Here is a 15,083-nt window from a genome sequence, read left to right on the forward strand (position 1 = left end):
AAATTGTTTGAAATGTACTTAAGTCTTTGTTTAAAATTCAACATTTTCCTCAATTTTTTTCAAAAGACTTCATTAAGTGAAATATGTTTTTGCAAAATATTTAATGCTGTCAATTCATATCAGATTTCCTACCTTATTTTAGCCAGGTCCCTAAATTTTATCAGTTCATATACAAGTGTTATTTAGGTTGATAAAAGTCAATTTTTTTCTTCTAACGTTTCTTTCAAAGTGGTTACGGTACAATACAGAACTCACATGAGTAGCTAAACTCAGCGAGGAAAGGGTAATGGAAAGATTCTGTGAAATATCACCACCAACAGGCCTGTGTATGCCATGGCACCGATCCTAACTTCATAGTGCCTAGATCACTTGAATGTTGTGTATCTAACAACTCAGTAATAATTTACCAAAGCTGAAATTATGAAGGTGGTTGATATTAGGCTTTTTCTCATCAACTTTATATCTAGGCAGTGAGCAATTCAGTGTCATGCTAGAGGTAGCAGGAAGCAGCTTTCTCAATGATGTCTTCCCTCTGAGCCCAGAAGGGTCTAAGAGGCTCATGGTCCAAGCACGGACTGGAAATGTGGAGGAGGGTGAGGGAGTGGTAAGAAAGGGAATCTGCAGTCATTTCAAAATAGAGGTCTGACCTCTAGCTTCATTTGCACAACTACAGCTACACACGAACACCTGGACCTTATTCCCCTTCAAGGCCTTGCAGTTTGGAAAAGCTTTAAATACAAATATACAAGCACTTGGTGATAATTACATTTCATTCAGTAGTTTGTACTGATTCTGTTTTTATTTCCTCCTGTCTAACCATACAAAAATCTTACCACATAAGGTATGCTGGTGGTTCTTAAGTGAATTTTCATTCTAGCCTCAGACTTTAAAAGAATTTGCAATAAATTGATTGGTGACATCTTCCCCATCTTCCCCTTCCTCCTGGATTATTATATTATAATATCAAGCAAATTGATGATATTTATTTTTTATTATTGTATATTGACATTCTCATTAGTGCAATGTTAAATAAATATTATTTGCTTTAACTTAGAATAAGTACATTATATAGAGTTTGTATAATTATTATAGGCCACAAGAAAACAGAATCTTCCCTACACTTATCTCTGTTGTTTGCTGGAAATGAAAATAAAGTTGTATTTCAGTTTCTCTTTGTTTCCTTAACGTTAGTTCCCATTCTTTTGCCGTCATGAAGTGTTTGGTATTCTGCTGTCTGTGTGCTTGAGCTTTCATAATGATTAAGATCACTTTCCTCATTCCATTAAGAAAAAAAACACCTAATATTTTTCTGTATGTAAAAATGTAGTTCTTTCCTTTTCATACTTTCTTTTACTCTTTGTCCTGCACCGTGAAAGTGGAAATTTACCGAGATGAGAGAAGCTGGGGAAATGAAGGAGGGGATCACTTCAAATCGTACGTATGCATGAGAAATTTATGTCAACAAGCCAAAATTTGATGACAGAAAACTCCTAGAAAACAAGTGACTGCAAGTTGGGACAGAATCCATCTGGCAGAAACAGGATGCTATGTGAAGCAGAGCTAGGAAGGAAATAGCAGATAGTTTAGTTCGATCGGTCACATCCAGGTGATCTGCATGACTTCTTCTGCAATTCTATATCTCTAAGAATGGCCTCTACACAAAAATGTGTTCCATTCTTCTAGGTTGTTCTCTCTCAGACACCAGTTTTGGAAGCGATCCAGTCCCGGAAGGCAGTCACTCTAGCATAAACACCGGGTTTATTGGGTTGCCCACAGTCGTCTCCCCAGCTCACTACTCCAGCGAGGTACCAGATATCTCTAGCATCTGCACTAACCAGTGGTCCTCCGGAGTCACCCTAAAGGAGAAGGGAGAGATTGGCAATTAGTATTTCAGTTTATCACAGAGAAATGTGCTGTTTTTCTAACATGAGTTTAATGAAAGTGGCGGTTTTCAAAAATCTTCAGTGTGCTCAAATGAGAAGCAATGCTTTTTAACTATGCCAGTAATTCACATAAAGGAGGCACTCCCCTACCTGGAGAACAGCTTAGACTCAGGGTTCAGTACACAGAGATTAAAGACTCCATCTCTTGGCAGGACAGTACTAGTCTGATACATCTGACAAAATAACTGCCCATACTCTTTATCAGTTTGATACAGCTCCCAAAAGAAGGGTGAAGAATTTATTACTGACAAAGAATATGAACATTAGGGTCAGACACCTGGGTTTAAATCTCAAGTCTGGCCCTTCCAAGCTGGCTAAGACCTTTAATTTGCTTATTTGTAATGCTCCTAATAATACCTACTTTCAATGATAATTTTGAAGATTATGCAAGACAGTGTATGCAATGTGCTCAGCATAGAGCCTGGCACAAAACAGAACTGAGTAAATATTATATATAACCACAAATTCCAATTATTTGTGCCTTGTGAAAAACAGCCAGTGGCTGTTTCTTTATACAGGTCATAAAAACAAGGTGCTGACTGATCTTCCCGAAAAATCCTGGGATCTCTAGTTACTGACCACCCATTAAGTGTTCAGCACTATTAATTAATATATTATTTCATTAACCCATGTAATTCTGGCAACAAAACATGGAGTTAGGTTTCATTTTCTCCATTTTAGCAGTGAAGAAACTGAAGCCAACAGAAGTTAAGCAATTTTCCTGATATCATGTGCTATTCAATATCCAGAGTGATCTAACTCAGAAAACTATGCATTTTTTCCCTACATTATACTAACTTCCTTGTGAATTTTCTTTTGTCCATATAAAAATATTAACTAATAGTAATAATAACTCAATTAGAAATAATGTGTTTGTAATTTTTAAATCCATTAACCAATAAGTATTTACTTATACTCTCATATGTGGTAGGAGATGTAAAAAGAGTATAAACACATGAGCCCTCCTCTCAAGCAGTGTACAATCTGCTTATAGAAATAAAATGTATTATATGAAGCTATTTGATAACAAATCATTTTGATAATTGGAACCCAGGCATATGTGAAGACGTAGCAGATTAGGAAAAAGAAATAGAAGATGCCAGGGACAATAAAACTTAAATTTGTTTAAGAGACAAGAGTGAATGAGTCTGAGAATAAGGTAATTAAGGAAAAAAAGAGAGCAGTGAGTCTAACAGCATTACAAGTTGAAAATTAAGGTAATGCCAGCAAGTATCAAATAGAGAAAGATATAGTGGGTTCTGTTAACATTAGTTAGCTCACATGAGATTGGTGAATAGGGGAGTTATATCAGGGTAAGGTGGAAGTTTTCATGGCTTATATGTGTTTTTGTCTTAGGCAGTGGAGCCAGAATAATGGGAGTAGAATTGCAATCTTCAGAACAAGAGGCCTCAGCTCAGCTATTGCACAGGTGGAAGCCTTTGAGGCTCTATTTTAAGAAAATGTTAAGAGTGTCTGTGCCAAGGAACCCCTCTCCCCGTCCAGAGTGGCACAGCCCAGGCTTGCTTAATTCTTGGGTCCTGGCAGGTCGGAGTTCCTCCTCTGCCCAGAGCTATACTCCCATGTGCATTGTTTCAGCCTCAGCAAGTCAGTATTTCTACTCTATTGTTTCTGTGGATTTTTAACTTCCCTTAAGTCAGCCACCAGCCAACTTGGGCATTCTGTCTACCTACATTGTCTAAGTTATTTTTCAAGATACAATTATTTTTGTTGATGTCGATGTTGTTAATTCTCTGGTTACAAAGTTACATAGCCTTTGAGGGGTCTGTTGGTCTGTATCTAACCCTATTTTTACCATAAATTCAGTTATTTTTAGTGAGTGGTTTAGTGAGAAACATAACAGGAAGTTTATTCAAGAATATATGTATGAGACTTCCCTGGTGGCACAGTGGTTAAGAATCTGCCTGGCAATGCAGGGGACACAGTTTCCATCCCTGGCCCGGGAAGGTCCCATATGTGGTGGAGCAACAAAGCCCATGCGCCACAACTACTGAGCCTGTGCTCTAGGACCCGTGAGCCTCAGCTACTGAGGCTGCATGCCTAGAGCCCAAGCTCCACAACAAGAGAAGCCACCACAATGAGAAGCTCGTGAACCACAATGAAGAGTAGCCCCTGCTCACTGCAACTAGAGAAAGCCAGCTCACCGCAAGGAAGACCCAACATAGCCAAAGAAAAAATAAAAGAATATGTGTATGTATAACTGATTCACTATGCTGTACAGCAGAAACTAACACAACATTGTAAATCAACTATACTCCAATAAAAAATTTTTTTGAAAGAATATATATATATATATCACAACAGAGACTTTTAAAACTAGAAGAAGCCAAACTAGAAACCAATGTTAGTGATCAAGATATGAAGTAATGAAGGAATAGAGTAGGATCTTAACAGAAAGAATAAAGACAAAGAGATAAATTTGGAAGAAATAGTAAAGAGGAAAAATATTTCATGACTTAATTGATTACATGTGAAAGAGATTTAAGAGTAAAAGAAGATTCCAAGAATAATGAAAGCCAACCACATAAATGAGAAACTTGAAATGAAAAAACAGGTAACATTTTGTGATGCCTGTTGAGTTTAAGAGGGCAAGTACATAAATTTTAGTCTTATACTAACAACTTAAAACATAAATGGAAACAGTTTTGGAGTACATGAAAATGTGAGGCTGAATTTGGGCAAGAGGTTAATTTTGGAGATGTAGAGTTGGAAGTCATTAAAGTGACAGCTGACTTAAAGAAAAGATCATTTCTTTGAGTGAGTATACAGAGAGGACAAAAAATGAGTGTTGAGGAGCAGCCAGGCTTAGAGAGAGGGAGAGAGGAAGAGAAAGAGAAACCAAAATAAGGAACCAGGAATGAGTTGTTGGAGAAGGAGGGAGGGGAAAATCACCATATTTCAGGATCATAGAACCCAAAGGAAGATCATATTTTAAGAGGAGGTAGCCACATGCCACTGAGATGGGAAGGAGTAGGACACCCAAGTAAAGGTTTTTGCATATAAAGTTATTAATGATTTTCGAAATATTAAAATATATGGAGGCAGTAAAGTGGCAAAAATTGTGGAGAGTAGACATAAAAGAGGGGGGAAAATGAGTGCCCAGTCCCCCCTGAAATAGAAAAGCAGGATATTATAATTATAACCAAGGCTAAACTTTGTTCCTCCTCTTTAATTCCCCAAATTTATGAGACATTCACATCTAATACTGTTATCAAAATGGCATTGTAGAATAGGTGACATATTTTCAAGTGAAATCATATACATCTTTGATTTACTTCAAAATAGATCTAGAGTTTAGGGTGGGGAGAAGAAGGTTGGGGGGTTAAAATATATAGGAATGAAATAAGATCGACCATGAGTTGATAATGTTGAAGCTGGTTGATGAGTACACACTCCAGCCTATAACAGAAAAAAACTGTGGCCCCATTCCAACCCCTATAAGCAAAGGCCAATTGGGGAGCCTAGACTTCCAGCCTTACCAGGATCTAATGAGGCACAATTCCCCATCAGACTTATGTCAGAGGAGGCTGAGTGGGGAGCCACTCTTTCATCCCTGCCAGGTGATGATGAAGCCCTCCTCTGCCTCCTCTCTGGTGACCAGCTGGGGAGCATGGACTACTACCCAATGGTAAGGAGGCATAACTTTCTCTCCCACTAGGGTGATGTCAGAAGAGACTTAGTGGAGAGCCAAGCAGTGATGAGGCCACTACCCCATGAGGTCAGTGGAGACCACAAGAGGAGCAGTAAAAAGATACCCCCATCCAGAGTGGTATTTTTATATTGATACTTCATCCTCACTATCTCAGGCTTTACATGTGGAATGCCCCCAATGGAAGGGGTGGGGGATTTTCTGTTCATCCAACAAGTTGGTGAGGATGGGAAAAAGAAACTATTTAATGAAAATTATATTTAATAAGTTTCTCTAACCTTTAAAAAAAAAGCAACAACAATCAAAAAAACCCACGCCTAGTGAGGAGCCTGAAATTCCACCTCCATCCAGCAGTAACAAAGCACTATTCACCACCCTGGTGTCAGAGGACAATGAGTGGGAATAAGATAGCACTTCCCTACCCTCTCTGGTGTCATGTCAGAGGAACCCTGTTAAAACAGAAGATACAGGGACTCATAATACCCAAAATGTCCAGGATATGTCTGAAAATCACTCAATACCAAGAACCAGGAATATTTTGACTTGAGTGAGAAAAGGCAATCAATAGACACTGACACTGAGATGACACAGATGTTGGAGTTATCTGACAAAGATTTTAAAGCAGCCATCACAAAAATGTCTTAATGAGCAACTACCACCATGTTTGAAATAAATGAAAAAATTTAGAAGTTTCAGTAAAGAAATAGCATACACAAAGGATCAAATGGAAATCTCAGAACTGAAAAATACAATAATCTACAAAAAAAAAAAAAAAAAAAAAGACCACCTCACTAGAAGTACTTAACAGAACAATGGGGATGATGGAAGAAAAAAGTCAATGAACTTGAAGACAGAATGATAGAAATTACTCAATTTGAACAGAGAGAAAGAGGAGTGGAAAAAAAAAAAGAACAGAAGCTTAGAGATCTCTGAGACCATAATGGAAGAGCTAACGTACCTGTTATTAGAGTTCCAGAAAGAGACAAAAAAGAAAGTAAGGCTGAAAAAGTTTTCAAAGAAATAATGGCTGGAAATTTCCCAAATTTGTTAAAGGACATAAACCTTCATTTTAAAAAGCTGAGCAAGCCCTAAACAGTATAACCCAGAGAAATCCATGACAAGATACATAATCAAACTTCTGAAAACTAAAGACAAAGAAAAAACCTTGAACACAGCAAGAGAGAAATGACACCTCATCTTTTAGGGAAAAACAATTCTAATAACAGCAGATTCCTCATCAGAGATCACAGAGGCCATGATTTAAGTGCTGGGGAAAAAAATTGTCAATCCTAAATTCTATATCTGGCAAAATTATGATTTAGAAATGAATAGGAAATATAGAATTTTGCAAACAAAATCTAAGGGAATTTGTCACTAGCAGATCTACACTAAAAGAATGGCTAAAGGAAGTTTCTGAAACAGAAGAGAAATGATATAAAAAGAATCTTAGAAAACCAGAAGGATAGAAAGAACAAATTATGAATAAATAGACTTCCCTTCTCCTCTTGAGTTTTCTAAGTTACATTTGGCACTTGAAGCAGAAACATTGTTTGATGTGGCTCTCAGCATATAGAGAGGAAATATTTAATATTTATATTTATTAATATTTAATATTATAAATGAGGGAGGGTTAAAGAGACTTAAAAGGAGGTACATTTTCTATTCTAAACCCAACTCAAACTAGTAAAATCTCAATGCCAGTGATAAGTTATGTGTATTTAACTTAGAGGAACCACACAATTTTCTTACAAAGAGAGAGTCTGGTCAAAAACACTAATAAATAAATCAAAATGGAATTCTAAAAAAAGGTTACTGTACGATGCTACACTCTCAAAATTACAAAATTATAGAGGGCGAACAGATTGGTGATTGCCAGGTGTTAGTGATGGTAAAGTGTTGGGGGAGGGAAATAGATGTTATTATAAAGGGAGACGGACCTCTGTGATGATAGAAGATGAGACCCCTCTGTACTATCTTTGCAACTTCCTGTAAAGCTGTAATTATTTTAAAATAAAAGGTGAACAAAAAATTATGTAGCAAACCACTTACCTGGCACGCATCTCTCTTTCCTTTCAAGAAGCCAGCACATAACATTCTAGGAGTTATGGCATTATTGTAAGCTTTCTCTTCATTACAGATTTTAGTGTCTATGAGATCCACTTGTACTTGCCGAAGCTGATTTTGACTGCTTCCTAAAGGAAAAAAATAGACTTCATATTTATAAATCTACATATATTCTATAAACCTGAAGAAAGTCTTTTATAATTAATTATTAGATAAGATGGTGGCATAGAATCTTAGGATATGTATTTTTTCAGATACAGTAAAATTTGGGAAATGAATTCTTTTCTAACTATTTTAAATGAAGTTAGGTGCCTAGGAAAGAAGCTCCAGTTGTTTAAGTAATTTCTCTGTCATTGTTAAGCTTAGAAGATAATTTCAGCAGGGGAGAATGGCGGCTTTATGATTCTCTGATCTTCACAACTGGGTGTATGTATTAATGATCCCTAATCTCTTATGTGGTTAATACCCTAGTAAAAATTTCAGACATATTTACTCTTACAGACACCTTACCAAGCACAATTACTATAGTGGTAGTGATGTATTTGATAGTAACCTAAGGCCTGAAGGAATTTATGTGTCTTCTAAATGACTTAGTTCACAAGTAGGGCCTGACTTGGCCCCAGTCAATATGATCAACCCACAAACATATTTTGGCATAATGGCATTCCATTTTTTAAATGCCTTAGAATACCAAATTAAATTACTATGATTTGACTTTCTCCTCAGATGCGCACCATCATTTTGCAGTGCTCCAAATCCTGTCACAAACATCTCATCACCAGGGTGGAATTCACGGGATGCATCAGGGAGACAAATTCTGTGTACTGCATTTGTGTAGGAAACAGGGCTAGAAAGCTCTGCAACTGAAATATCATAGTCATGTGATGGATATTTATATTTTTCATGCACAATTATCCTCCGGAGGCCTTGTTTCATTTTTGGAGGCTTTATTTTTACTCCAAAGGAAGCAGTCCATCTGGCTGGGTCCTTATACCTGAGGAGAAAGTATGAGGAAAAAATCCTACTTTACCATTTTTACCAATATAACTATTTATATTAAATAAGTTAGTGTAAAAGTATCAATGTAAGTTTTCTTTTTAAAATGATGGTTTATATGCATAGATACAAACTCTTTCCAATCTAAGGCTCAGGTGTCAGATCAGGTGGAAATTCCACCTTGGCATGTTTCTTAGGATATGCACGCCACTAGTCACCCACTCCAGATCCTAGGACCTTTTGACATTTCTGGGCATCAGTTGACTCCAGGGTACATATGGAAAGCATATCCTGTACAGAATGAGAGAACTGAATGTATTCTATGTGCACCATGTTGCCTATCCACACATTTCTCTGAAAATCGAAAATGTTATACAATAATTTAAGAAAGCATTACTTATCCTGTATACTGTAGGCATTTTGCACTGGGTTGGAAGATTGAATTGAAATTCCTTGAAATATAACTAGTCGACCTATTCAGTTGTATAATTTGTAACTACCAAATTTCTTCATATTTAATTTTTTCATACAACGTGGAATTTCCCTATCAGGCTCAAACCTACAATCCACCTGGCCTCCATCTCTGATAGATGACTCTCAAATTCCTGCTTCCTTTGATAAATTATTGTGTAGTTGTCAATGGATAATTTATCTACATGTACTTTGGTACCATTTCCATTTCTAAACTATAAAACCTCTTACTAAGATTTATGAGTTTCCCACTCTCATATGTATATGATCTTTAATTTGTATTAAACTCATCTCTCATGAGATATTTCCTTCCTGCCAAGCCCTAGTGCACTTTGCTTACCCTTAGTCATTCTCAAGGTTCAGGACTTACGTTCTAAAGCAGTGAGCAGCACTCACAAGCCATGTGTCATTAATCAAAGTTGCTCCACAGCGATGGATCCCATTCCATTGCAGACTAGCTTGCCATGGCCATTCACCCTCTTGTACCTCTGTCCCACCAACAATCCTGAGACTCTGTCTTGTAGTTTTGTTCCTTCGTGTCCCACAGCCTGCAAAAGAGATGATGCATTAGTTAGCAGTTGTTTTTTAAGTATCAAATTGTGTTACTGTGTCTCAAATTTCTTATACTTTGTGCTCCAACAGTATCAAATATTTTCTCTTGTTCTTACCTTTGCTTAAACTGTAGTGTTCCATTTATTTAACTCCTTTTCATCTTGTAAGATTTAAATCAGTCATTACCTTCTATAGGATGCCTTCCCTAATAATTCCCTTGCTTCCACACTGGATTACTTATGACTTTCTTGATGCTTACATCAAAATAATAATAACAATAATAGTAACAATAATAATACTCTGTGTGTATATATATCTCTATATAATAGATTAATATATATTAGTTTATATTATTGTATGTATATACATCTAATATTAGTATGAGGATATTGTTTATAACAGGATGTCTCAATCTTGGCACTATTGACACTGTTAGATGGATAATTCCTTGTGTGTGGGGCCGCCTCATGCATAATAGGATGTTTAAAGGATCCCTGGCCTATATACACTAGTACCAATAGCATCCCCCCCACACACACAATCATGATAACCAAAATGCCACAATAAGACAGAGTCACTTGGGGGCCAAATTGCCCCTGTTTGAGAACTATTATTTTAGAACTCTGTTTATGCATTAGTCTCATATATCTAGTCTCATTTGAGTATGAGCTGCCTTAAGCAAGGAGTAAATCTTATCCATTTTATATCCCTATTGACTAACACAGCACTAGCACATAGCAAGTTCCAACTAAATATTGGTGACAAAAATATATGCCATTTAGGTAATGGGATTATCCTTTGGTTTTATGTTTAGCTAAGTTTGTGAATTAACCAACATTCTGAGCTGGTGAATAACACAGTTCCTTTCATCTTTTAACATAAATGTGTTGTGTACTAATTCTGTTAAATATCAAATGTATTCTCTAAATCGTGGTAGGGTACTCTGCTATAGGGGAAAGGAAACACTAAGCCTTGAGTCAGTATTTTTTTTAAATATGGGTGAAGATATTATCTGGGCCTTCAATAATTTCATCAGTCTATACTCCAACCCCATAATTGTCTGTAATTTTTACAATAGGGATTAATAACATCAAGATTTTATTTAGTGTAGAGTAACACTAAATTTCTGCCTCTAGCTGACTAATAGCAACATACAGATTTCTTTTATATAATCTTTAGAAAATGTTCATGAGAGTATATTGTAGATATCTGCAATCAGAACATTGAGAAGTATTTTTGCCTTTTCTTTAACAACCGTATTACTCTCTTCCACTACACATCTGCCACAAGCCCCGTACATCCATTCCAAAGTCCTCCCAGTTTTTATCCTTTTGCAATAAAATGTGCCTCAGAAATAAGATAAAATACCATGAGCTGTGCACAGATCAAACTTTATTCTGACCCTATAATACCAACAAAGTAAGCCTAAATAATCCAGAGTTAAAGTTTTTCATTCAGGTAATGCAATTTTAATAAATATATTAAACTTACAATTGTTCAGAAAGTTGTCTGTTTCTATATCGTTGATTTCTGAAACACACAGAAATGGTGAATAGAACAGGGTCTGCACATCAGAATTTCATAATGCCTCTGAGTACTTCAAATACTAAAGGTTGCTCAATTCCATTATTGGATAGTATCTCTATGTTGTTAAAAAAAAAAGCAACACAGTTAGTTTATCATAGATAGAATATGTTCATTGTCTTGGGGAGAAGGGAGATTTGAACAGTGCTTCTTAAACTTTAGTGTGGCTAAAGTCACCTAGAGTGCATCTTTATACTGTCAATTCCTGTTCCTCTTCCCAGTGATTCTGACTCAGTAGTTTTGTGCTGAAACCCAGGAAGCTGAATTTTATAGCCGGAAATAAGGTGCAGGTAGTTCAGCCTTTTGGGGGGGGACATACTATTCTAAACCAGAGTATTGATTCCCCAGATGCGATGGTATTTTTATTGACCATTATTTCAGATTTTTTTTTTTTTTAACCAAACTCATAGGCATAGTTCCATCTGTATAACATATTCCAGTGGCCATAAATTTGTCCTTACTCCCATTTAAAAGCAAATGTTATCTTTTTCCAGGTCTTCTTTCAGCTGAAGTTTTAGCAAGATGGTTTGCCCTCAAATTGTCATTCAACTCTAGCCAGTGGCTCCTTAGTTTGTTGACTTGTCAACAATCAGGCCCTAATCCTATCCAAACACTAAACCAACCGACAGATACATAAAACTTTAAGAACTCAAATTTCCTGACTCAGTAGATTTCCAATGGCCCAACCTATTTTCTTAGAACATTGTAAGATGAGAGTTCTAAACGCAAAAAAAATTAAAGTTAATTTTTCTTTTAGTATTTAATAGTATTGATTTACCACACAAAAAAAATCTGTATTCTTGAGAGGCTTCTTTCTGACTTTCTCTATTCTGGCTATATTTGGGGAAAAGGACAAAAATGAGGAAGAAGTGACCATTTATTCTCAGTAAATAAAACACCACCACTAGTCTCCCTATTTCAATAACCTGTTCTTTATTTCAAGCTTTTCCTAGAGAAAATTATGGCTTTGCATTTTTTTTAATTGGAGTATATTTTCTTTACAATGTTGTGTTAGTTTCTGCTGTACAGTGACGTGAATCAGCTATATGTATACATATATATATCCCCTCCCTCTTAGACCTCGTTCACACCCCACTCACCCTACATCCCAACCACCTAGGTCATCACAGAGCACCGAGCTTTCTGTGCTTTATAGCATGTTTCTACTAGCTATTTTACACATGGTAGTGTACATATGTCAATCCTAATTTCTCAGTTCATCCCACCCTCCCCTTCCTTACCTGTGTCTAAATATCTGTTCTCTACATCTATGTTTCTATTCCTTCCCTGCATATAGGTTCATCTGTAACATTTTTCTAGATTCCACATATATGCGTTAATATATGATACTTGTTTTTATCTTTCTAGCTTATTTCACTCTGTATGACAGACTCTAGGTCCATCCACATCTCTACAAATGACCAAATTTCATTCCTTTTTATGGCTGAGAAATATTCCACTGTACATATGTACCACATCTTCTTTACCCATTCACCTGTCATTGGACATTTAGGTTGTTTCCATGTCCTGCCTATTGTAAATAGTGCTGCAATGAACATTGGGGTGCATGTGTCTTTTTGCATTATGGTTTTCTCAGGGTATATGCCCAGTACTAGAATTGCTGGGTGATACTGTAGTTCTATTTTTAGTTTTTTAAGGAACCTCCATACTGTTCTCCATAGTGGCTATATCAATTTACATTCCCACCAAAAGTGCAAGAGGGCTCCCTTTTCTCCACACCCTCTCCAGCATTTATTGTTTGTAGATTTTGTGATGATGGCCATTGTGACCAGTGTGAGGTAATACCTCGTTGTAGTTTTGATTTGTATTTCTCTAATAATTAATGATGTTGAGCATCTTTTCATGTGCCTCACTGCTATCTGTATGTCTTCTTTGGTGAAATGTCTGTTTAAGTCTTCTGCCCATTTTTGGATTGGGTTGTTTGTTTTTTTGATTTGAGCTCCATGAGCTGTTTGTATATTTGGGAGATTAATCCTTGGTCAGTTGCTTCATTTGCAAATATTTTCTCCCATTCTGATGGTTGTCTTTTCATCTTGTTTATGGCTTCCTTTGCTGTGCAAAAGCTTTGATGTTTCATTAGGTCCCATTTGTTTATTTTTGTTTTTATTTCCATTACTCAAGGAGGTGGGTCAAAAAAGATCTTGCTGTGGTTTATGTCAAAGAGTGTTTTTCCTATGTTTTCCTCCAAGAGTTTTAGAGTCTCCAGTCTTACATTTAGGTCTTTAATCCATTTGGGGTTTATTTTTGTATATGGTGTTAAGGAGTGTTCTAATTTCATTCTTTTACATGTAGCTGTCCAGTTTTCCCAACACCATTTATTGAAGAGGCTGTCTTTTCTCCATTGTATGTTCTTGCTTCCTTCATCATAAATTAGATAACTATATGTGCATGGGTCTATCTCTGGGCTTTCTATCCTGTACCATTGACCTATATGTCTATTTTTGTGCCAGTACCATCCTATCTTGATTACTATAGCTTTGTAGTATACTTTGAAGTCAGGGAGCCTGATACCTCCAGCTCAGTTTTTCTTTCTCAAGATTGCTTTGGCTCTTTGGGGTATTTTGTGCTTCCATACAAATTGTAAAACTTTTTCTTCTAATTCTGTGAAGAATGCCATTGGTAATTTGATATGGATTGCACTGAATCTGTAGTTTGCTTTGGGTAGTATAGGCATTTTCACAATATTGATTCTTTCAATCCAAGAACATGGTATATTTCTCCATCTGTTTATGTTATCTTTGATTTCTTTCATCATTGTTTTATAGTTTCCTGAGTACAGACAGGTCTTTTGCCTCCTTAGGAAGGTTTATTCCTAGGTATTTTATTCTTTTTGTTGCAATGGTAAATGAGATTGTTTCTTTAATTTTTCTTTCTTATCCTTTGTGGTTCATTTATAGGAATGCAAGAGATTTCTGTGCATTAATTTTGTTTCCTGCAGCCTTATCAAATTCATCAAGTAGTTCTAGTAGTTTTCTGGTGGCATCTTTAGGATTTTCTATGTATAGTATCATGACATGTGCAAACAGTGACAGTTTTACTTCTTCTTTTCTAATTTGGATTCCTTTTATTTCTTTTTCTTCTCTGATTGCCGTGGTTAGGACTTCCAAAACTGTGTTGAATAATATTGGTGAGGGTGGGCTTCCTTGTCTCCTTCCTGATCTTAGAGGAAATGCTTTCAGTTTTTCACCATTGAGAACATTTGCTGTGGGTTTATCATATATGGCCTTTATTATGTTGAGGTAGGTTTCTTCTATGCCCATTCTGGAGAGTTTTTATCATAAATGGGCATTGAATTTTGTCAAAAGCTTTTTCTGCATCTATTGAGATGATCATATGGTTTTTATTCCTTAATTTGTTAATATGATGTATCACATTGATTGATTCGCATATACTGAAGAATCCTTGCATTCCTGGGACAAATCCCACTTGATCATGGTGTATGATCCTTTTAATGTGTTGTTGGATTCTGTTTGCTAGTATTTTGTTGAGGATTTTTGTGTTTATATTCATCAGTGATATTAGTCTGTAATTTTCTTTTTTCTGATACCTTTTCTGGTTTTGGTATCAGGGTGATGGTGACCTCATAGAATGACTTTGAGGGTGTTCCTCCTTCTACAATTTTTTGGAAGAGTTTGAGAAGGATGGTACTAGCTCTTCTCTAAATGTTTGATAGAATTCGACTGTGAAGCCATCTGGTCCTGGACTTTTGTTTGTTCAAAGATTTTTAATCAGAGTTTCAATTTCATTACTTGTGATAGGTTGTTTATATTTTCTAATTCTTCGTG

The 15,083-nt window shown here is 36.2% G+C and overlaps 1 protein-coding gene across 1 annotated transcript in view; it reads right to left on the reverse strand.

The window, feature by feature from the left end:
• Positions 1 to 1,435: 1,435 nt before the first annotated feature.
• Positions 1,436 to 15,083, reverse strand: part of LOC307061478 (transmembrane protease serine 11E-like) — a 31,690-nt gene continuing 18,042 nt past the window's right edge. Inside the window, exons 4-8 of the mRNA XM_079716645.1 lie at positions 11,185 to 11,223; positions 9,512 to 9,689; positions 8,409 to 8,668; positions 7,660 to 7,802; positions 1,436 to 1,856 (exon numbers count right to left, since the gene is read on the reverse strand). Coding sequence (XP_079572771.1) covers positions 1,695 to 1,856; positions 7,660 to 7,802; positions 8,409 to 8,668; positions 9,512 to 9,689; positions 11,185 to 11,223 — 782 coding nt within the window. The 3' untranslated portion in view covers positions 1,436 to 1,694. The remainder of the gene's footprint in view (positions 1,857 to 7,659; positions 7,803 to 8,408; positions 8,669 to 9,511; positions 9,690 to 11,184; positions 11,224 to 15,083) is intronic.

Source organism: Hyperoodon ampullatus (assembly GCF_949752795.1).
Source record: "Hyperoodon ampullatus genome assembly, chromosome: 1".
Classification (NCBI taxonomy): domain Eukaryota; kingdom Metazoa; phylum Chordata; class Mammalia; order Artiodactyla; family Ziphiidae; genus Hyperoodon; species Hyperoodon ampullatus.